This window comes from Seriola lalandi, unplaced genomic scaffold, assembly GCF_002814215.2.
Source record: "Seriola lalandi dorsalis isolate HSWRI2012SDOR001 ecotype SW California unplaced genomic scaffold, Sedor1 jcf7180002054544, whole genome shotgun sequence".
Lineage (NCBI taxonomy): Eukaryota > Metazoa > Chordata > Actinopteri > Carangiformes > Carangidae > Seriola > Seriola lalandi.
Window position 1 is genome coordinate 1,430,483 of NW_019525097.1, and position 23,116 is coordinate 1,453,598.

The 23,116-nt window shown below is 41.7% G+C and overlaps 1 protein-coding gene across 3 annotated transcripts in view; it reads left to right on the forward strand.

Annotated features, from left to right (window-relative positions):
- The window catches only part of cnih3 (cornichon family AMPA receptor auxiliary protein 3), a 63,142-nt gene extending 48,984 nt beyond the window's left edge, over window positions 1–14,158 (forward strand). The window contains exons 4-8 of one of the 3 annotated variants that reach the window (XR_015437788.1): window positions 363–475; window positions 4,789–4,932; window positions 5,652–5,707; window positions 7,294–7,365; window positions 12,411–14,158. Coding sequence is in view for 2 of the 3 variants with exons in the window: in XM_087176220.1 (XP_087032346.1) it covers window positions 363–475; window positions 4,789–4,932; window positions 5,652–5,679 (285 nt within the window). In the remaining variant the exon portion in view is untranslated. Of the gene's footprint in view, window positions 1–362; window positions 476–4,788; window positions 4,933–5,651; window positions 6,027–7,293; window positions 7,366–12,410 lie in introns of those variants that run through there. The other 2 variants (XM_087176220.1, XM_023415160.2) reach the window with 2 other exon arrangements.
- Window positions 14,159–23,116: the final 8,958 nt, after the last annotated feature.

The following is a 23,116-nucleotide window of genomic DNA, read 5'->3' on the forward strand; positions in this document are numbered from 1 at the left end:
CCATTTGGAATGCATGCAGGCAGATTTCAGTGGCTAAATATAGGCTAGGCTAAGGATTTGAATGCTAATGATGCTTGATGTGTTTTCTTACACCTGTGGGCATTAAAATGATAATGTGGCATCTGCTAACCAACTGCCCTTTAGTTAAATATAGTTCTGGTTCAGTTATGTAGTTCTCAGATTAGAGTCAAATGACATTCAAGGAGTATCCATCCGCATTGAGTCACACTGATCGTCAGCAATGCAGGGTGGGTAGTGGTGGGGGGGTGGAGAAAGAGATAAACCTGAGTGTTCACCTGTAAGTTCTTCATCTTTCTATTAGTAAATCTGAATAATCCTCCTCTTCCTCCTGCTTGTGTCAGTTGGTGCTACCAGAGTACTCCATCCATGGGCTCTTCTGTATCATGTTCCTGTGCGCCCAGGAGTGGCTGACCGTGGGCCTCAACATCCCCCTGCTCTTCTACAACACATGGAGGTAACTATCCAGTCCATCGTACTGTGTGTAGCGCTTGTGTGTGTGTGTGTGTGTGTGTGTGTGATTGTACACTTTTAGATTTATGTCTCTGCTTCTTAAAAAGTAGGATCCTGTTGCGTTGGGTCTTAAAGTGATAGTTCAGGTTATTTGACGTGGGGCCGTGTGAGGTAGTCATGCATAGTCGGTGTGTTACCTGCAGTGGATGTGATGTGTGTTGAGTGTGTGATGAGTGTTTAAGACACAAATGCCCAGTGAAACAATCCAATATCTGTTGAAATGTACACGTCGTTCCAGGGCTTTACCTTCCCGTCGAAACAGCACTTTCCTGTGAAACTACTCAGCTTCTCAGCTGATCTACGTTGTTATGCCTTTGCACTGTATTACGCTGCAGATCATCTGTTTGTGGATGAGATGGCAAATAAAAGAAAATAAAAATGAGTGATTATGACAGAGGCTAAGAAATGCCTTTGGATACCAGAGCGTACAGAAGAAAGTGGTTCAGCGGTTGAGAAAATGAAGTGCCAAAGGAAAGGGCTGATTCGATGGGAACCCCACAAGAAATAACCCAAACTACCACTTTAAGGTTCGGGTTAAGATTAGAATTAATTTGATTTTATGGGTTTTATTTACATAAAAAGAAACCCATACTGTGGCTCAGCAGCATTTCTCGGAACAAACATCCCAAATAATCTGAAGGAAATGTGGTTAAAAGAAAGTATACGGTGATCTAAACATCCCGAGCCCCTGAAAGACAGTGTCAGATTTCTTTTGCTGCTCTGTCTCTGTCTTTGTTACTGTTCTTCCCGCTGGTCGCAGGTTGGATTTAGACTGCTGGCAGCCTAATTTGGTTTAAGCTCGTGTGCTCAGCTGGTTGAAGTTACAGACTGAGTGTAGAGGAGAGGACAGCCAAAGAGAGAGAGAGAGAGAGAGAGAGAAAACCTCCATCTTGCTCTCTCATTAATTGGAGACTTTGCCAGATGCCCACCAGCTACAGATGCTGCTTCCTGCGTAGCTGAGAGATGACAAGGGAAAGGAGGAAGAAAGGAAGAGAGGGGTGAGATGGAGATGGAGGAGCGTTGGACGATGGAGGAAGGAGAAGCAGGAAGTGGGAAGGTGTGGCGGGAGAGAAAGCAAGTGAGAGGGATCTGATATGGAGAAAAGGTGATTTGGAGGATAGTGAGAGAGGGAGGCAGGGAGTCACTGATGGGCGAGCTAAATGAACACAGGGTTCATGGATATATACTACAGTCACAGAAACATATGACTCGGTGTGTATGTGTGTGAATGCTTGCAGAGCTTCTCGCTCATGTGTAATGATCTGTCGCTCTGAGTTTACAGATGTTGCTGGGTGACTGTTTTAAGAGGCAAGATTAACAACTTCGCGCTCGTGCTATTGATTTTGAGCCGTTTGTCAATACAAACTTGTAGCCAGGAAAACCATTTTGTCTTAAACTACTCGAAAGGACCGAGCTACAGCTGCTTCAGGAAGTATTCGGACCTGAGCTCTGAGAGCAGGAGGAAAAGGATCATCTGGTCTTTAAACAGAACTCCGAACACTGTGTCTGGCAAACGCATCATGCTTTTGAGGGAGCTTCACAGACAAGGAGACTGGTCAGACTCAGACGGACAAACAGGCAGGTACAGACAACAGGTAACTAATGTCTGTGGCAGACGTATAGGGAAACACGCAGAGACATAAACACCTGGTATAAACACGAGTATGAGCTGTCACTGCGGCGTACAGGCCAACACTGATGTCTCCTTTGACTGTCAGACATGAAGAGAAATGGTCAATACTTTTATTAAAAGAGGTTTAATTAGAGGCTTAATTGCATAAATTTGGCAGTGATGTAACTGAAAAAAAAATGTAGGTCCAACAGGTTAGTTAGATCAAATTGTGTGCTATCAGTAATTATCAAAATTGATATAAAATACCTGTAATTAATATTAACGTTCCTTGGGGCACCACCCTTTAACAGGGGAAACTGACAGCAGATTAACTGGTGTAGTCTTATTTGTGGTTAATCATGAGTTTATAAATAAATGAGTTTAGTTATTTTAATTACTAATGTGAACAATAATGAAGCAACACAGAGAGTCTGATTCGTCTGTGTGCGCCGGTTTCATTGATGGGGTGATGTCATAGGTCGCGGGCCACACTCGCCCGATGGTAGATGAGAACTACGTCCATGTGCAGGTGTGAAAACATGAAGGATCCCGGGGGAACTGAGTTCACCGGCTCTCCTTTGTCTACGGAGCGAGCGAGCGAGCGAGCATACGGTCTCAGCTGCCGTTGCGAGTGGGCCGAGGACCTACAATAAGTTTTGCCAGACTAAAATCTCTCACAATATGTGACTGTGGGGGTGTGATGGGATATTTCCAGAGAGGCTGGCTGTGTAGTACTGCAGTTTCTTAGATGGCTTTGGTTGCCAGCTGAATCCTTTTCAAAGTGTGTGTGTGTGTGTAAGTGTGTTTTCTTTAACATTCTCTGGAAGATTTGTTCATGCTCCGACACAAGCAACAAGTGTGTGTCAAATGACAGTTTTCCTCTTGTCTCACCTGTTACCTGTGCTCAGGCTCAAAATGTTTGTTTTTTATAATTGTTAATGACACTTCATCAGCTAACTTTATGTAGCAGGTTGTTAATGATTAGCTAACTTTGTTTATTTTTTTTTATTACTAATGACATTTTATTAGCTAACTGTATGAAGCAGGTTATTAGCTAACCTTGTTTACCTCATCATCAGTCATTTGTGCATGTAAATGTAGAAATACATGGGAATGATACTCAGCGACTCATTACTACACCCCCTTGATCACACTCAGAATACATCAAGATGCATTTTCCAGTGCATTATTGACTTCACACATGCATGAGTCATGTATTGACCAACAGAAACGTGAAGAAGTGATTGTTCATTGGAATGAATTTATGACAACCAAGTGTACAATCGCTTCACAGTCATGATCAACCAGTGTACATGAGTTAACATCCAGTACGGACATGCATTCAAACCATCTGTTTGCCTGGGTTATGACAGAACAGGCCACATGCATTATGATGGCAGCTTCCTGGTTGGATGTTATTGTCTGACCATCTCAATGCAACTGGTCTGTTACGTTAATATACATTAATCCATCGTTGCAGAATCCTCTTCATTCGTATCAACTCTGGGGTCCATTAAAGGCAAATATCACCCTATAGAACAAGCAATGAGGACATTCTGTATAAGTATATAAACAGCTTCCTCTCAAAGCAGCAGACGGCTTCTCGTCTCCTCAGAGCGACTCTCTTTCATAACAGCCCGACTCAAATCGGTCTCACTGTAACAGAAAAAAGCTCCTGGAAAAGATTCCCCCGACCCGGCTCTGGTTATTAATCACCAGCAGATTCTGTGTCTCGGTGATATCGCACATCTTCATTTGACACGGCATTAAGGGAGAGAGCTGTTTGTGTTTACAGTAATATTACATGCAGACTCTCTTATAGGGTGGATTTTCTCTTCAGCTCTTAAATCAGTCAGCGGCTGATAAATGGCTGTAATTTGAAACGGTTAGAAAATGCTTCATTGAAAATTCATTATAAAGTCTTATTAAAAATGATTGTTTGAATCATTTTTTTTACACCCCGAGGTTGGAGTAGTAATTCACTTGCTGAGCTGACTGGATTTAGAAAACTTAGAATAAACCCCACCTCTGATACCTTCAGAACCACATAACAGACCTGGGTGAAAATATGTTTGAATATCTACTGAAATATTTAATCATTCTTTGTTTATCTTGTTGGAAAATTAGCACCACAAGATAAGTCGCACCTATTGCTACGATATTTCTCCAATGGATTTGTTTGCTGCTGCCCTTTCCTGTCGTCGCACCTGTCAAGCTTTCTATTTTAGCGTGGCGAAGTTACTGCTGTTAGTATCAAGCTAGTTTGCATGCTAACCTTTTTAAGCTAACATTCAAGCAGATAAAAACAATTCCCACTCCTTTGCTAACGTGTTTTTGGTTTTGAGCCCCAAAAAACGAAACATCCATTCTACAAACAACTCTTATTATATCTCCATAAACACCACTTCATCAAAGCTAGACAGGCTGATATGGAGATTTAGCAAACAGTCATTTACCACATACATATTCAAACACTATTTCACCCACATCTGCTGCATGATGGTGTTCCCCCTGACTCATCATGCCATCTTTGTCCATACTATCTTCTTCCCCCCATTTCCTCCCATCATCTACCCCCCCCCCCCCCCCCCGGGGGTCTGGAACGGGTCAACTACCCGTGGTGTGGTCTTTGCCCTCTGTGGTAGGTACTTCCATTCCCCAACGGACACTAAGGAGCTGCTCTACGACCCGGCGTCCGTGATGAACGGCGACACGCTCAAGTTCTGCCTGAAGGAGGCCTGGTGCAAGCTGTCCTTCTTCGTCCTCTCCTTCTTCTACTATCTCTACTGGTGAGCGCATGGCAGCTGGTGCGGTGGGAGATAATTGGATTACATGTAAAGAGATTACATTAATCTGATTACAACAGCTAGAATTAAAAAAAAAAATATGAAACTGAACTAAAGCTACTTGAAAAAAAGCTTTACACTTGCTTTTGATGGAAAACGGTGAAAATCTAAAACTAGGAAATTATGAAAATCAGCTCTGACATCAGTTTAAAAGTTTCACGTTTGATTCAAACTCTATTTCTATCACATGGTCATCTAACTGGGTTTTATTGCCCAGTTCTGATAAAGCGATAAGAGTGCAAATCACTGAATAAAGTAACCATTTCTCTGGCAATCACATGCAAGTTCTTTCACGCACCTTCGGTTCATTAGGCTAATGATTATTACTTGTAGGGCCACGACTGCTAATGCATGTGATGTTAAAGAGAATTTGATTCTTTACTTCACTGACAAGCACTATCACAACGTTGAGATAGAAAACTGCTACACATTGTTCAAAATGTTCATTATTCAGTGTTTTTATTCATCTATAGGAGATTATTTTAGTATTTTAAATGATCTTAAATGAAATTGCTCATTGATTTTAATGTGTTTTTGCTAAATATTCTGCTGTTGAATGATGATGATGAAAAATGCACTCAATGTTCCTGTCCATGTCTAACAATGCTGTATTTTATTAACCACTCCGGATTCTTGTTCCATGTGTCATGTGGGTGCTGCAGTGTGTGGAACCTGGAAATATCCCTCTAATAGGTCTTATCAATGGAAACACTTAAAGGTACAATCCTTACATTTTTTGACCTTTTATTCTAGGACAGTGAGTTGAGACAGACTAGCGTTGCTCTGAAGAGAATTTGACCCTGACGAGCTTCCATATGGCCACCACAGTGGTTCACAAATTCACTGGATGGGGCCGAGCTTGCCCTCAATTACTAATGCGCCATGCATGACTGTTGTGTCTATATGGCTTTTAAGCTTTAATCTCAGTTTGATCTCGGTTTTTTCGCGGAGCCGTATCAGTTACAGATTGTGCTTTGATGATTTGGCTCCTTTTTTAGCAGCCGGACGTGGCAGAATTAGTGCAGAGAAAAGATGATTTTTTGAAGATAAATTATTCCAGAGCCCCCCCCCCAAAAAAAGGATTGCAACTTTAACATGGAGTTGTTCTTGTATGTGTGTGATAATGCTGTGATTAAACATTTAACACATGCTGATAGGTCCCATCCTTGCAGGCGAATGATGTGCTGTTGATAATATGTCTTTTCAGGCAGCAGGTATACGCTGAAAACAGTATGCTGTTAATATGTTTATCACAGTACTACCACACAGGTAGAAAAGCAACATCATGGGCACTGATAGTGAGCGTTGGTCTCTTTTCTATAACACAATACATTTCCTGGTGCATTTGTATTTGTTAACCTCTATAGAGTTAATGACAATATATACAAAAATCAATTTATACCAGGGGGATGAGGTTCTGCTGTTTGTTCATACTTGTATTGTTCAAGACATTTTTCAAGATATCTCATTTCCTTCCTTGTTCTTCTACAGACATTATGATACTGATATTATCATGGATTATGATAAAGATAAAGATGTATTTACATTTTCCATGCATGACCCCTGCATACACGCACAGCAGTAGGTAATAGTAATAGTTAATTGTATTTATATTGTGGTTTATGTTCAGCATCTTTTGCAGTTAAATTGTTAAATCAATTGTAAATCAATTCCTGTCTGAAGCAAACAAGCTCTTCCTCTGACAGCAATAATATCCTTTAAACTATCTTTTAGATGGCTATTGCATGTGACCTACAGTGTGTATATATATATATATATATATATATATATATATAAATATATAAACATTAAGACAGTAGTATGCTCCCTCCTGGCATGATTAGAGGAAAAAGAAAAAAAGTGTAATTGATTTATGTCTATTGATTTATGCTTCACTTCTCATGCATTTTCATGCCAGTGCATCAGTCAGCAGATAAAGCAGCGTCACCTGTTGTAGGTTTCAACAAACAAGAAACTTTAGAGGCGACTTTAAAAAAGGACCATACTGGTGGTTTTACATGTTTTAGCCCATAAACTACAACATGTGTAAACTTTTCATTATCAGCAAATAATTAATCCAACACATTACATACATGTACTTAACAAAATGTAAATGTTGACAGTAATGTAAAGTATATGTGATCGGTAGCTAATGGGCTAAAACATGAAAAATGATTGGTATCTATAATAGTGTGTCTTGGTTACTGTGTTTTGGTTCTGTCGTGGACACTTTGGTGCACATAGCTCCATCTTGAATTGAAAACATCTTGCTTCTCCATCTCACTCCATCCTGTCCTGCTCTAGCTCATGTTGGATTGATCTGATGTTTTAGAGACCACTGACAGCAGCAGCAGCGGCAGCGGCAGCAGAAGTGAGGTACCTCTCTACAGAGCAGGTTGACGGCCCGTTCACTTTCAGTTCCATCACGTTCAAGAGAGGTTTAGTTTCACAATGTGGACGTATTCTAAACTATAACAGCATTAGAACAATGGTGTGACTACAGATGATAAAAGTACAGGTCAGCACTAGTTGACCATCATCTGTTTTTCAGCTTATGAATGTCCCTCCCTGTTTCTGTGAGATTTCATGATCACTGGGAGTTTGTCCTTCACTGGTCAGACAGTTACAGGTTACTCTATAAGATCATTGTATATGGATCAATGAGTGTCCAGGTCCTGCTTGTAGAAAACTGACATATTATCTTGTCAAAACTGGAATTTGAAGTCATTTTCGTCATTCACCCAAAACGCTGTTGCAGGGAAGAGTACATGTAAAACCAATAATTAATTTAAGAAGTGAACTCTCATTGCACAAAAAAATATAGTGATTGGTAAATATAAGAAGGTGTTTTCATGAATATATACAGGACTGGTTGAATTGGAAGTGAAGTGCCGTGAAACCTGCTCCATGCGGCTTGTTTCTGTTTTTCTTGCCTCGTGCCACCGACCCTTATCTACCACCGCTCCCCGAAAACCAAACACACTCCAGCTCCACTCGCCTGCATCTGTGACCTAAAGCTCCTTCACGCCCTCACAGTAAATCTCCCATGCATACACACACACACACACACACACACAGGCACAAAATCACATAATGAAATTGTGCATGCCCTCACAGACACACAGATGAAAACACACACTCTGCACCTGAGCACTTAGCTCCACACCTGAGTGACGGGCGATTTAAAATCCTTTTTGGTTGCTCGTCGGAGCTTATCCAGTGCAGATGATCCACTGAAACGACTCTATAACTCTTGATTTTGTCCATCTGGGCACAGCAGGAGGAGAGAAAGTCAACGGGAATTGATATATTGTATATATTTCATATTTTGTTTATAGAGGAACATCAGTTTAATGCTTCAATAAATAAATCAAGAATTAGAAACCAGTAAAAATGTATTATAGTTAAGCACAGTGTTAACACAACATATATATGACACACTCCTCAGTGGTAGCTCTTCTCACACTGGATGTCCTGCCTGACACCCTGCCTCAGAATGTGACCTTTCACCATTACCCTCCAACCTCTCTCTTCCCTCTCTCCTCCTGAATCTGTGGTTTCTGTCACAGGGATGCTGTGTGCAATGTGATACTCTCCAGTATCTAATACTTTCTTCCTATACTACAGGATGATTACTGTTCCCCAGCTTGGTTTCACCCTCTCGTCCTCAGCATGTTGTTGGATGCTGCTGCCTGTGTGCTATCTGCTACTGTATCTTTGCTGTATTGCATTTACAGGTCAAACCTTTTTCTTATCGCACTTGTTTTTTTTTCCCCACCTTCCCGGCATGAGAATCTGGCCGTTCTATTTGCTTTCACGCATATATACAACACACACACTCAGACACACACATACACACAAGGTGAACCTCGGCTCATTAACTAGACAGATGTTGGAAGCTGAACATGAAATGATCTGTCACTTAAGGAGAGAGATTGATCTTCAACAGGCAGGGCAATGACAAATTATAATATAAATCCTTATTATATGGAATATAAACAGAAATATAACGAAAATGTCTCTAATTGGAACATCATCATTGTGTACTGGGGTGATGAATATTGTGTTTTTCACTGATTCACTGACAGCTGTTGTGTTGTGAACCAATATCTGTGGTCAAGGAAACACGCAGGGATTACTGTCTAGCATAGAGAAGTGCATGTATTTGCCAATACATTTGATTTGAGATGCGTTACAGTGACAGTAGCTGCTGAAAAGTGACATTATCAAAGATCCCATATTCTATAAAGTGAGTTTTCCATGTCTCTTTTTGATCATAAAGCAGGTCTAGGTTCTATATTAATACTGTGAAAGTATCAAAGCGCTCAGTCCACAGAGAAATGCACACAGCCTGTATTCAGACACTGAGCCTTAAAACCAGCCTTCAGGACTTCTGTAACTTTGTGATGTCACAACAAAGCAGTCACCGCCCTCAGACATGCCTCAAGCCCCACCCACACAGTAAGAGGCTTAAAAAAACAATGAAACACTGATGCAGTACTGTAATCATAACATCCACTATCTGGCATGCAGAGCAGCATTAGGAAATACGACATATATTAACAACTGGTAGCATTAATGAAACATTTAAAAGTAAACTGTTACCTGTTAAAGCTTGAAACTTGAAACCACAGCAACGACAAACACCAGGCGTCTGTGCAGGCTGTAACCTGCTGATATTAAATGTGTATAAGCACAAGCAATACAACCACACAGTTGAGCTGAGCAGAGAGAGAGGAGGTGTGTGCTTGATTCCTCCACTGCGTCTGCGAAGCCCACTGTTCTCCAAGGTGTTTAATAACCACCTCCCACTGGACACGGGGAGGAGTGGTCCAGGTCCTCCACCACACAAAACTCCACTTATATTATCACTAGGTGTGCAGCTCTCTCCTGTCCACAGGTTCTGACTCCTTCCTCTTTTTCTAATAGCCTCCCACCAGTTTTCTATTCTCGGTCGTTTTGTGCGATTGTTTTTCAACCAGAAATCCACCCTCCACAGCTGCTGGCTAAATAGTCTGACAAAGAAACCACACATTTGTATCATTAAGCAACACTCGAAAAATTTTGCTAAAGTTGTGTGGTTGGTCTTTATGGCTTCCTTGGTGTGAAGCTACAGTGGCTTCCCTTTAAAATGTATTTTTTCCAGCGGCATGAAGATACTAGTCAGTGGATATCAGCTTCATCTGAATGTAGGCTGCGATTCCACCAGTACGGACACTGACTGAACAGTCTGGTTCTCAGAGATTAAAACGGGAGGAGGTCGAGTCCCTGAGGAGAAACCAGCCATTCACTCTTGATCTGTGTCGCCTCAGCTCACAGACGCCTCAGGGATGAATACGAAAGTTTGGGATCATTAGTTACTGACAGTGAGATGTCAATCTGATCTTGTCAAGTCACAGCTCAGTGAAACAAGGGTTGATTTCCCAAACTGTGATTTTTGCTGTTGTTTGTTTCTTCTATTTTCAGGTAAATGTCACAGATAACTTTGTCTTTGGTCAAATAATCATTCAGTATTTTGACCACACCGGGACTGAGGCTCATCAGTGTCAAAGGCTTACATGTCGAAGAAACATTTTTCTGGTGAAATCACCTTTCCGCTTTGCAGCAATATGTGTTTTACAGCTTCTTTTATACATGCTCATTGCATTACATGATGCTCATCAGCCTTTGCTTTTTCATTTTGCATTCAGCTTTCCACGGCGGCAGCTTCCACAGTCTTTTAGGAAATAAAAAAAGAACAGCACAAACATGCCAGGAAGGATTGTTGTTTTTACATTTTTAGGTCATGGTCCCCAAATCCTTTGCTGTAGGATTTTGTAATGTTAGACTTAATCCAAGACCATGTAACTTTTACTAAAGTGTTGCCACTTTGGCCACAAGTTACAATTACGGGGTAATGGTAAATACCAAGCAGAGTAACTATGCCCTTAGAGCCAAAATAGCTCTGGATAAAAAAAACACAAGGGGGTGTTTTGCTTTATGCGCCAAAATACAATCCTAGGGCCAGTTTCATACATAAAAGCAACTGAAAACATTGGTCACCCTAAAATTGCTAATTGCAAATACATTTCAGGTTCAAATTTGCACCATAGTTTGTATGGTGCAAATTTGGTGAAAAAGGCCCCAGAAAGAGAGAGTTGAGTAGTAGAGCTGGAGGTTTAAAAGTTAAAAATAGTGCATGATGTTTTATTGCACGTGCAGAAACAGTGGTCTCGTTGTTTTTCACACAATGCTTACATCAGTCTGAAAGCTGCCATCGCCCAAAACCAACATGGGCAGCAGATGGGTGCATGGTGCTGTTTGCTCTACATTGGCTATCTGCATATATGAGTGAGCAGTCAGTGCAAACAGCTGCACACAGATGTTTTGTGTGAACTTGAACGTGGCCTGATGATGAAATTTACAACACAGTAATGTTTCACAGCAATATCTATCCAAAGTTTGCTAACTTTAGCTAACATTAGCCAACGAATGTGGCCGTACCAGAGCAAGTAAGGCTGTAACAGCGTAACCTCTGAGCATACTGAATTCAGAAAGGGTGCGTTTTATTGCACACAGTGACTCTGGGAGGCCCAAGGCAAAGCAGCCCCCACATGCAGACTATTGGCCGACGCTACAATTTACAGATGTCCCCTAAATGCCTCACATGCAGACTATCGGTAGACATTACAATATGCAGATGTCTCCTAAACGCCTCTTATCCAGGCAATCGGTAGACCTAGCCACAGCACACCTCATCAGGGTCACCACTTAGGTGAGTTTGGGGCAGCAGCAGTGCAATGTGTAGTTTAAGTTTCAAAATGTGCCAATATGAGGGGCCATTGCAGGCCCCTTCTCCTCTTGGGTGCACCATACATTTGCCAGGGTTGGCTGATGTTATTTCTTCTTTGAAAAGTTACATTTTCTATTATTATTATTGTCGCTATAATACTACCAATTCTATGTGGGCCCATTAAGGTGCCTAGCGGAACCCCTGACACAGCAACATATTGTAGGTACAGCACCTCAGCATCTGAATGGCAGAACACAATTCAGTCTTTAGAAAGCAAATAGTGCGTGTGAACACTGCATCGGTCTGAATTATGCAGATTATGACAGAGAAGTTTCAAAGGGACATCACATATAAAAGACTCCTGTCAGAAACCAAGATGAATAAGTCCACTTCTGAGTTCCCGTCTTTCAAGTACAAAAACAAACAGACTCCCCATTAAATGTGCAAGCAGCTGAGACAGCAGTATTGAGATGAATCACCAAGAAAAGTAATGAAATGTTGAACACACACACACACAAACACACATGCAGTGCTTGAATGTTTTATCTCAGATGACTTGAATTGATATGTAATTTTACCTTGTCACCTCCTGCCTCGACTCATTTCCTATTTCCTGTTTCTTCTCCTTCTTCTTCTTCTTGTGTTTCAGTATGATCTACTCCTTGGTTACCTCATAACAACTGATTTATCAGCAACTGCAGAGAAATAGAAAAGCCTCTGGATACACAGACTGCCGTTGTGTCAGTCTAGAATTGAACCCACAGGAAATTTAAAGTAAAGAAGATAAGAAAAAAAAACAAACTTGTTTTTGCTGTGAAGCCAAACGATGAACATGTCGGGGCTGAAGCTTCTTCTCTGCTTTGCCCCCCAAAGAGGAAAAAAGGACATGTTTTATGCTCAACTGTATATAAAAAACTGAAGACTAAATCTGCTGTTTACAGTTTGATTGGTCACAGCGAGACCCAAATTAAATCACTGCCTGGCCAACGTTTGTACCACACACACACACACACACACACACACACACACACACACACACACACACACACACAGACACACATCCTCTGGAGTGATACTGTGCTCACTGTACAGTAGCAGCACCGGGGGTGGGGGGTGGTACCCAGAGGAGCGAAGAGCACAGTAGCGTTTACACAGTTTGTCTCAGGCACAGCATGGTGAAGCACCGTCCAGCCCAGCACCACTCACCGGCCCTCGGTCAGTCCGGTCTCACCAACCGTAGCTTCAGCGGTGAGTCGGAGACGAGGGGTGGACGGACGAGTGGACGGACGGATCACACTGTACAGAAAAGAGAAAGGAGCTCCGGAGGAAGAGGAAGCACCAGGGAGGAGGATTCTCTTTATTTTCCCACAGACGGCACATACAGTCCATGGCCTGTGGATTTTTCTTTCTAACATAACGTGAATGGCTTTTGTGACGTGTGCATTTTTGGTGTATTCTTTAACAAAAGGCATTTCTAATTGATCTACAGCAAAAGGTATTCTATTCTATACAGCAAATGCCTCCTTAGTGTTGTCCTAGTGTTGTTCTATTGTGGGAAACTTTTCTAAAACTCAAACTGAAGTCAGAAAAATAAAAACACACTGAAACCTGTCGAAGCTTTTATAGTAGAGGAGCACACATTCTTTGCACAAATAGTGTCTTTGATCTTGCACAATATTCGCAATATTTGGCTATATATTAGAAATTATTTATGATAGTGTAGCCACACAGGTGGAGGTCTTCCAACATAAAGAACTATCCAGCCCTGTTTGAGGATGGGGAGACAATGTGAATCTTTTCTAGCTCTATTTACACCATGGACCAAAATGTTGTCTTTTCAGTATTTAAATTGATTTATTTATGTCTATTTGTGAGATACTGATGGCTTGCTTCCATTGATCTATTGTAAAGAAAAGTATTATTTTCCCGCCATGGTAAGACATAAGCAGAAGATGGGAGAGGTGCCTAGCGTTTAATCTGTCTTTCTCCATGATTTGAACAAAAGCAACTGTAGCAGATGATGCAAATAATATTTGAGAAACTGTCTGAGCTGTCTGAGAATATTAAGACGTGAGGTCAGTGACATGCGACCCTGCAGCTGCGAGGAATTCAGCATCTTGCTCACAGACACTTCAGCAGTGCAGGTGCTCGAAAACCTGCATCTTCCGTGTGTAGCACAGTTTTCTAACCACCAGGCCACTCTTTAGATCGACACCATCGTCCTCACGGGATGAGCTCACTTTGTATAAGCTGAAACTCAAGGAGCAGATAGGGAATGCCCAGTTCTTGTTGTTTTCTCTTATTATAAGTCAAGCATTTTCTATCCTTACTGTGTATGTGACCAACCGAGTTAAATTTAGATATTGTTTATGAAATAAAAAGTATTTTAAAATCAAAGACTGGATGTTTGTGTTTACACTCCTCATAGTTTTTCATATTTTATGTTCAAATAAAATTGAAGGCGCAAGTGGTGAAGAATCACCAGGAGGGAAAAAGAGGAGAGGAGGTGGGGGATAAATCTGACTTTTAATGCTTTAATGCTACATGAACATTAACTTATCATCCACACACACAGTTGTGAGGTTATTGACCAGGATCTGTTTCTATACCCGGCACCTTGATCTTGATCTGGTCTATGCAGGTGGGTGCACAAGCACAAATCCTGGTGCTGTTTATGTGTGTACTCCTTGACTGTCAGGGTGTTTTCACAGATGCTTTTAATCTGCTTTTATTTGTTTTCCCCCCGTGGTGCGATTCATTTGGGAGGTGTGAACATGGGAATCGCACTCAGGTGAACAACTACCACAACAAGGCCCATTGAGAGGGAATGGTGTCTGTGTGGAGAGACTTGTTTGTTGTGGTAAAGTGGGAACTATTTTAGTTAATAGTGGGCGACAGAAAATGTTTGAAGCTGAACAGAAACATCAAAAACAGGAAGATTGTTATTATTTAAACCACGAGAGGCCGACGAAATAATTCTTAAAATAACAAACCAATGTTTTTACAGTGAGGCCTCACACATTTATTGACCACCGACTGTGAAAGAATAGTTTCAATGTGACTGTGACATAGAGAGATAGTGTGTCTGTGTGTGTGTGTGTGTGTGTGTGTGTGTGTGTGTGTGTGTGTGTGTGTGTGTGTGGAGGTCAGTGAGTGTGTCTGAGCTGTGGCAGACAGGCGGTGACAGATTGTTGACAGCCCTTCTTCCCAGTATGCACCTGGGTGCTCTCCACATCACTGCCATATATTTCATCATAATTAAACCATGCACACACTGATGACCTTTTGGCTCCTCATTGTGAGCGTGCATGTGTGTTTGTTTGTGTGTGTGTGTGTGTGTGTGTATGTGTGTGTGTGTGTGTGCAGGCTGGCAGTGATGTGTTAGGATAAGGATAAGGCCCCCTCCCCCCCAAACTCCCACTCCTCCTCCGCTCACCTCCCTCTGTTTCCGTTCTCTTCCCCAAATCCTCGCCAGCATCTAGCGCTCCTCTTAAAGCTGTGAAATGACACTGAGCTCTTGTCCCGCGGCTCTGGCACACTGTGCTCATCCGTCTAGAACCTGAGGTTTGTCTGTAAAATTCTGTTTCTTCAATTTTTCACAGCAAGGGAGCCAATTTTAATCTCGCTCTGTATGGGACTGAAGCTCAATGATGCATATTGCCGCTTCCTCTATGTGGAGGCCCAGCAGAAATAGGTTCTGTGACTCATGCCAGGTTCAAACACACAGTTTTCCGAACTGTGAATATAGGACAGTGAGTCGACTTTTGTCGAATGGACTGACATGGGACACAGGAGAGCTACAGCTTGTCTAGGTCAGTGGTTTTCTTCCATATGACGCCAGGGACTGAGATTCTGCAGGTTTTCGTTCAAGCCAAACTTTCTCAAACCTTTCTCTCCGGCTTCAGGTAAACTAATCAATGAGTGAACTGTTGCTGGGATGAAAACTCACAGTCGTCAACAGAAAACAGTTGAAATCCACCATGGTAATTTGAATTTAAAACTAGGATTTAGCAGGAAAAGAGTAAAGAGCCGTAGGTCACCATTAAACTCTAAAGCGAGACTATGTAACTTTTGAAACCAAACTTCACTGAATTGAAACTTTGAATTCTTGAGCAATGATGGTTTAGCTGCACGTTAGCTAATGTTAGCCATCTTCAGATCGATATTAAAGTGATAGTTCGGGTTTCCTTGATGTGGGGTTGTGTGAGGTACTTACCTATTGTCATTGCATTAGCAGAAGCAGATATCAGTATCCCTTCAGCTCCACCTGTTGAACTTTGACATAAGGTCGCAACATCGTTAAGCTCATTTTAAGACACAGGGTTGGTGATGGTATTACGCTCTGCTCAGTCAGAAATGTCTCCAACATTAGGACCAGTGTTTGTCTTTATGACTTTGTCTTTAGGAACCACTGAGTCAACTTTTTCTTGTTTATTTTTTGAGTCTTGTTCACTGACTCAGCCACTTTGTCCCCAAAACACCTCTCAAGTCTAAAGCCATCTGAACGCTCCCCGGGGAGCTGCAGTCTTGTTTTTCACCTTATCGCTAAAACTTCTGTCTTCCACTGGATTTTTATTAGTTTTTTTTATTTATTTTTGATATATTTTGCTTTCACTGCACATTCTTCAGCCTCTTTCACTGTCCTCCCCTGTCATCCTTTTATCCTCAGACACAGACAGGGAGAGAGATGCAGCTAAGCATTATGGGACTTGACGTGCAATTGAGCCGCCCTGCAGAGCTGGATGGGCAGCCTGTCAGTGTCCTGTGTGCTTCAGATGGCCATCCTGTCAAACTGCATTACTCAAAGCACCCTTTGCTTTCACCTGTGTGTGCACTGGACACCTGTGCACATCAAACAGCACCTCCTGCACCCACGGTTCAGAGGTCCAACGACCGATTTGACCAATTTTAAACAGAGTGCTGCAGATTTTCTGATAGTAGAAGTGCTGTTTGTATATTTAATTCCCTTGGTGTTTGTGAATGCATCTCTGGAAAGTTAAGTCACCATACACACACACACACACACACACACACACACACTCTCTCTCTCTCTATCTCCAGTTTTGCACAGCCCACTCACTCTCTTCTTCCATTTTCTCCCTAATCCCTTTTTCTCACTCTGTATTTCTATATTTACATCTTTTGTCCTGATTTAATATTTTTCAAACTATGGCAGGGCAAACTGAATTTAATATTAACCTAACGCTACAAATAATGATGATAATAAGTAAATACATTAATGGGAAAACAAGCCAAGTATCGTCTTGACATTGGCTAAGGCGAAAGCTATCAGCCATCGCTCTGATGAACGTTGATTGAGACACCAGGTTTCTGTAATGAGCGTCCCTGGCTAACCTGATTGATTGTGCACGTGTAAGCACATTGGTGATTACAAGTAATATAGTCCCAAAATGCATTTCTGCAAGGCCAGACCTCCCGTTAGCTGGAACTTTTTGAACCCTCACAGTTTCAGTCAAAGTGTGTCAGATGTGTGTTGTGCTACTTAAATGCAAATTGTAAGATAAGCATAAGCACAATCCACAAACCACAAATAATAAAACCATGGTTTTCATGTATCAAAATAAAACAGTAGACTAATATCCTTAACTCGCTCTTTGAGAACTACTTTCTAATAAAGTTTTATCTTCCTGATGAGTAATCATGAGAGCGGCTTTATTAGCTTTTAAAACATGAGGAGACAGCTCATTATGAATCCCTTCACAACACCATTGATCTACCTGTCAAACACGCTAAATGAAGAAGAAACAAGAGGAAGAAAAATGGGCTTCGTGGCAGGTGCAAGCAGGTGTTTTCTGTTATGATCGAGAATCTCTGGACTCCACCCGAACACTAAATAAACATCCACTGGTGTTTTACATCCCACTCTTTGAAACTGCTGCCAAACTATTTCCCCCGCGTTGGCAAGATGAGCTTTTACTCAGAAAATATTTGAGCTAATTTTCCCACTGTAAAATGATCATTTACTGAAGACACATATACAGGAGCGCAGGTGCCTAGGGATCAATGATGCACATTGATTCATGGCTGTCTCACCTGTCAGCTGTGAAGCAGCCTGGAGGCTCCTTGATTTCTCATTAGGTATGAATGTGGAAGTGAGTGACTGACAGTGACGTGTGCAGACGCCCCAGGCTCCAGCAGCAGTGGCTTCTCTTCATTAAAACTGATTCATAATTGATGCAGCATAAATTATGATGCTTAAAGCTTAATGGAGAGGTTAACATCGTAGCTGATAAAATGTTAGTCTATCAGACTTACTCATGTGTATCTATTCACTGTCTCGACGTCATAATTACTGCAGATGAATAATCCAGACTAATTCTAATTGCAAAAATTGTGCAATTATCAGTGCGCACACAGTTTAGTGGCATTAAAGTGAGTGTTATTCTCTTCTCCCTTTATTAATATCAAACCACACATCACAGCCACTCAACATCCCAGATATAAACATATTCCCCAACACGTTTTATTCCCTAAATCCATAAACACAAAGAAATCATAAACATATGTCTAAATAGCTTTAGTACATCTGAATGTTATAAAACCCGTAATTCAATCTTAAACAGCTGTGACTCTAACGCTGGCTATGTAGCATTAAAACAATGCTCATTTTCACTCCAGGTATTTTTTATTTCTACTAAATCAAAACTGGTTACTGTTGTACGACTTTTCAGAGAATAATACAGAGAACACTGTATCTGAAATGAGGCCATGAAAGCTTAAAGGACCCAAATGCAGAAAAACCAAGGGAGTATGTGAAAAAGGTGATTTATTAAAACAAAGAAAAAGATAAATAGATTCTTCAAAACAGAAGAACCAAAGTCTGAAAACCAAAACACAAGGAGAACCAAGGAAACTCAAACCAAAGTAAAAACAGTAAAGAAATAAATGACATTACAAAACACAACACAGTGAGATGAAATGAGCCAAAACATAAAACAGGGGTTGGGTTCCTCTGGTAGTTCACCTGACAGAGCGCGAACCATTAAGGCAGCGGCCCGTGTTCGAAACCCTAAATCCTTCGCTGCAAGTCATAATCTCTCTCTCTCTACTCTAACCTGACTGTCTCTCACTCACTGTACCTATCATAATAAAGGCAAATACCCCCCTTTAAAACATAAGTCAAGGATAAGGATCTATAAAGAGGTTTTTGGAAGAGTCAGCCCTTTATTGCCATTTACACTGCAGGAGCTCTCTCTTGCTTTAATGCATCAGGAAACAGTGACTCTCTCCGTGCTGTTATCTATCACTGAATGATGTGAATAATTGATGCACCGTTAAACAGCTGTTGAGGCGTGTGGTGAATCTGAGATTCACCGTCTGTTGAACCGTCTTCACAGTGACGTTTAAATCAGGAAGTTTAACACTGTGTCTCAACTTAAACTTGATTGTACCGGCAGGGAGGACTTAAACTGAGAGAACGTTAATATTTAGTGAGTTATATAACATTCACACTACATATGAATAATGACAGCTGTGCGGCACACTCCCCAGCCGAAGAGGAAAAATGTGAGAGGACTCCCGACCACCAGGCAGCAGTTTTTGTGCCGGGACGAGTGAAAGGTAAATTTACTCATCCAGTGGAAAAGTATAACATCCCTAACATTATAACATTACAGGCAAAGTGCACCATTACATGTAGTTCCTGATCTAAACTGGGGAATAGAATACAAAATATATATATAGACAGTCTGTAATTAAAATATGCCAATTCTCTCAATAAAAAAAAAACATAAAAATAAAAATGAGGTCATCTATAAAATGTCTTCAAAAAAAAAAAAAAAAAATTATTATCATTTTACACCAGTTTATTTACCTCTCTCTCTCTCTCTGATCCCCCACTGGCTCCATGTCGAGCATGTCAACCTTTCATCTGTTTATGCAGGATAAGGACACCATAACTAATAAAAATGGAATCCGTGAAACACACACACACACACACACACACACACACACACACACACATACATCCACATGATACAGACACACAGTCCAAGTCACATGCAAACACAGCCTCTGGAGGAAATCCTCAGTGGCAGAATTTTATTTCCTTTGAGCTTCGCTTAGGTAACCTATTTTTGATGGGGATTTGGATGTGTGTGTGTGTGTTTGTGTGTGTGTGTGTGTGTGTGTGTGTGTGTGTGTGTGTGTTTGCAATCACTCAATGGCTGCCTTTCATTGAATGTTTATAGTGTGATCCAGACCTCAGCAATCGACTGAAACACAAGGTTGACAAGCAGTGGGTTAACATGTAGCCTGTGATGTGGGATTACAGTAATCTGATCACAGCAAGACTAAAAGGCTGAAGCTCAGCTAGCTGCCCCTATAGAGGCTGCAACCATCATTACACCCCACGTTCCCAAATGTCTTAGCTACTGTTGCTTTCAGGAGTATTGACGCCGTTCAGAAACATGCCATCAATTGACATGAGTAGCACCAAATACGTTCTACAACACTTTACTTTTTAAAACGATATAAATAGAGTTTTCAGTGGAGTTTACTGGAGTAAATGTGATGGATTGTTATTTTGAATCCAAAAGCAGACACAGACACAGACACAGAGAATAGGTTTTATGTGAGTTTAATGAAAAGAACGGTGCGGGGTGGAGGGAGTGGGCGGCAGGTGAAGGCAGGACACTTGCTGCAGGGTGAAGCAGGGAATGGGTGAGTCTGGTTGGATTGCAGCTGGAGAATTTGGCACAAAAGAATATCACAACAATCACGCGGCAATGCCTTGATTGTGCGGCCAAGAGCGTGCAGATCTACCTCACCGTAGATCTGCTGAGGGGACAGCAGGGGTTTCTTGAACTGTGAGCTTGATGAGATGATTAGCTGCAGGTGTGGAGCGGAGCCAGGTGAGAGGAGTCGCACCAACGACTCACGCACAGGAGGAGCGACACAGTGGAGAACGAACGAAGAGCCGTATGTATTGTATGTATCTGAAACCTGACAAATGTGTTGAATGCATTTCCTTCCTCCTGCATCGTTTGCATCCATGTTTTCCGTCCAGCCGTCTCCCAGCTTTGTTGGGGCGTTGCTACTGAAAGAAGACTAGACTGATTCGAGGAGAAAGGTTTATCTCTTATCATTTTGTCTTTTTAACGCCTCCGTGCCGGCGACAGACACAGTTTGTCAAATTTAGCACAAACATTCAGAATGAACTGATCAGATTTTGGTGGCCAAAGCTCAAAGGTCAAAGGTCAAAGTCACGGTGACCTCACTATAGGTGTGGTTTTGGCCTTGTGAATGCAACAGTAACACTTTGAGGGAATTTCTTCTTCTCAAATTTGATGCAAATTAATTCGCTTGGACTTGGACAGACTGATTAAACTTTGGTGGTCAGAGGTCAAAGGTCAAGGTCAGTGTGAGCCATTACTCAAGACTTCACACAGCAGTTATTTACAATTACAAAATTTCACACAAATGGTTCATATCTCATATGACTCTGGATAAACAGGGATGTAACCTGAAACTAGTCTGAGTGGTGGCAGCAGACAACCCCCGAGTTATATTGTGCAATAAGGCACAACAGACGACACCATAAGGTCCCGCCAGTCGCATTCAGTTGTCACTGGTATATCTGTGTTAAAGTTTATTTATAGCCAGCAGACAGGCTATAGCTGCCACTGCATCTCTCCCAGGAAAGAGAAGATGAAGAGCCTGAGAAAACCCACCGTTCATAAAGTCACACGAATGTAATTCTCTATAAATGTATAAATCATAATATACAAAAGCAGTAAAACATTCAGAAAAAACATCCACAACAAGAGGATGATACTAAGAGAAGTGTGCTTGTCTGGTGTGTGTGTGTGTGTGTGTTTGTGTGTGTGTGTGTGTGTGTGTGTGTGTGTGTGTGTGAGTGTGAGAGTGTGTGTGTGTGTATGTGTGTGTGTGTGTGTGTGTGTGTGCTCCAGGATTAGTCAGCTCCATCTTGTATAGCTGTGAGGTTCATATTGTGTGTAGCTGCTGATTTACTGCAGTCAGGAGGTTGTTTTCTGTTTTCTGCACAGTTTCAACTGCGAGCAGAAATATCTTTATCTATCACCACCTCACTGTGGTAACTGAGCCATCGTTTGGCTCGGCTCCAATGGAGACAATGACGATCACTGTTTACTGAGAATGAGTGTGTATCTCTGGACTCATATGTACAGTACCAACGTGTGTGTGTGTGTGTATGTGTGTGTGTGTACATGCTACACTGTTGGGCGGGCTGAGTGTGAAATGAAGTTCTGCCTCTGGGAAGTCTAAAATAACAAGAACACTTGTACTATCCACACACACACACACATACAGAAATAACTGGGTGACGATGAAGTTTGGACAACTCTTACACCACATAATGTCATTCTACCGTGAGTGTGAGTATCTCTGTTTATGTCCGTGCAGAAATGCTGAATACTTCCTTCAATCAGGCACACCATCACACAGTGAATTAGGGATTAATATGTCTCTCAGACGTTGGCGGCATCGTTTAAAGCTGACGAAAGAAAAGAAGAGTGCGTTCTGCCACAGGGAACAGGTGGATGCCAGAGTGGTGCCGATGAGCTGAGAGATGCACAAGCAGCGGCACACAATGAGCAAATGAGTTTGACAGCTTAAATGGGCCACCCCAAATGGTGATGGCAGTGTGCAAGCTCAGCTGACACATTAGATGACTCACAGCGCAGCATCACCTTGATTTCTCTTCCTCGGCTTACTTCTTTATTTCATCATAGGATCGGAGATAAAGGAAGCCAGTTATATATACGTATATATATAAAACGCCACCGATGGACGAGAAAAGAAAAAGCCGAATACGTGAGTGCAGAGACAGAACATATGCAGATGGTTTCAGAACGTTTCATAGAGACAGTGTGGTGTTTCCTCCAGTAGTAACAATCTTCAGAGGAAGATAAAATCAATTCATTTTGTCTGCTCACATTCCCCATCCTCGCTCTTAGAGCTCACTGCAGAGGAAAGGAGCAGGGATTAGTGTACATCATATAAAGTAAGCCCATGTTTGGAAGTGGCTCTAATTGTTCAGAGCAGTGGAGTCTGTCTGTCCCTCCAACACTTTGCTCTGAGGCAGTACGTTTCAAAATCTACAGGGCAGATTGCAGTTTTGTGGCTCTGTTTAATGAGTTCATTTAAAGGTGGGGGGGCAAAACCAGTAAGGGACCGGTTCCACGGCCCGAATCTGGCCCATGTACAGCGTGAGTGTCAGATGCTACATCCGCATCTGGACCTATTCTGGCGCGCATACAGAAAATGTCCCGACTGTCAGTCAACAGTGGAGGATGAAGGTTTGAACATAAATTTAATTTGAACATGACACAAGCAGTGTCTTTCCATCCTCAT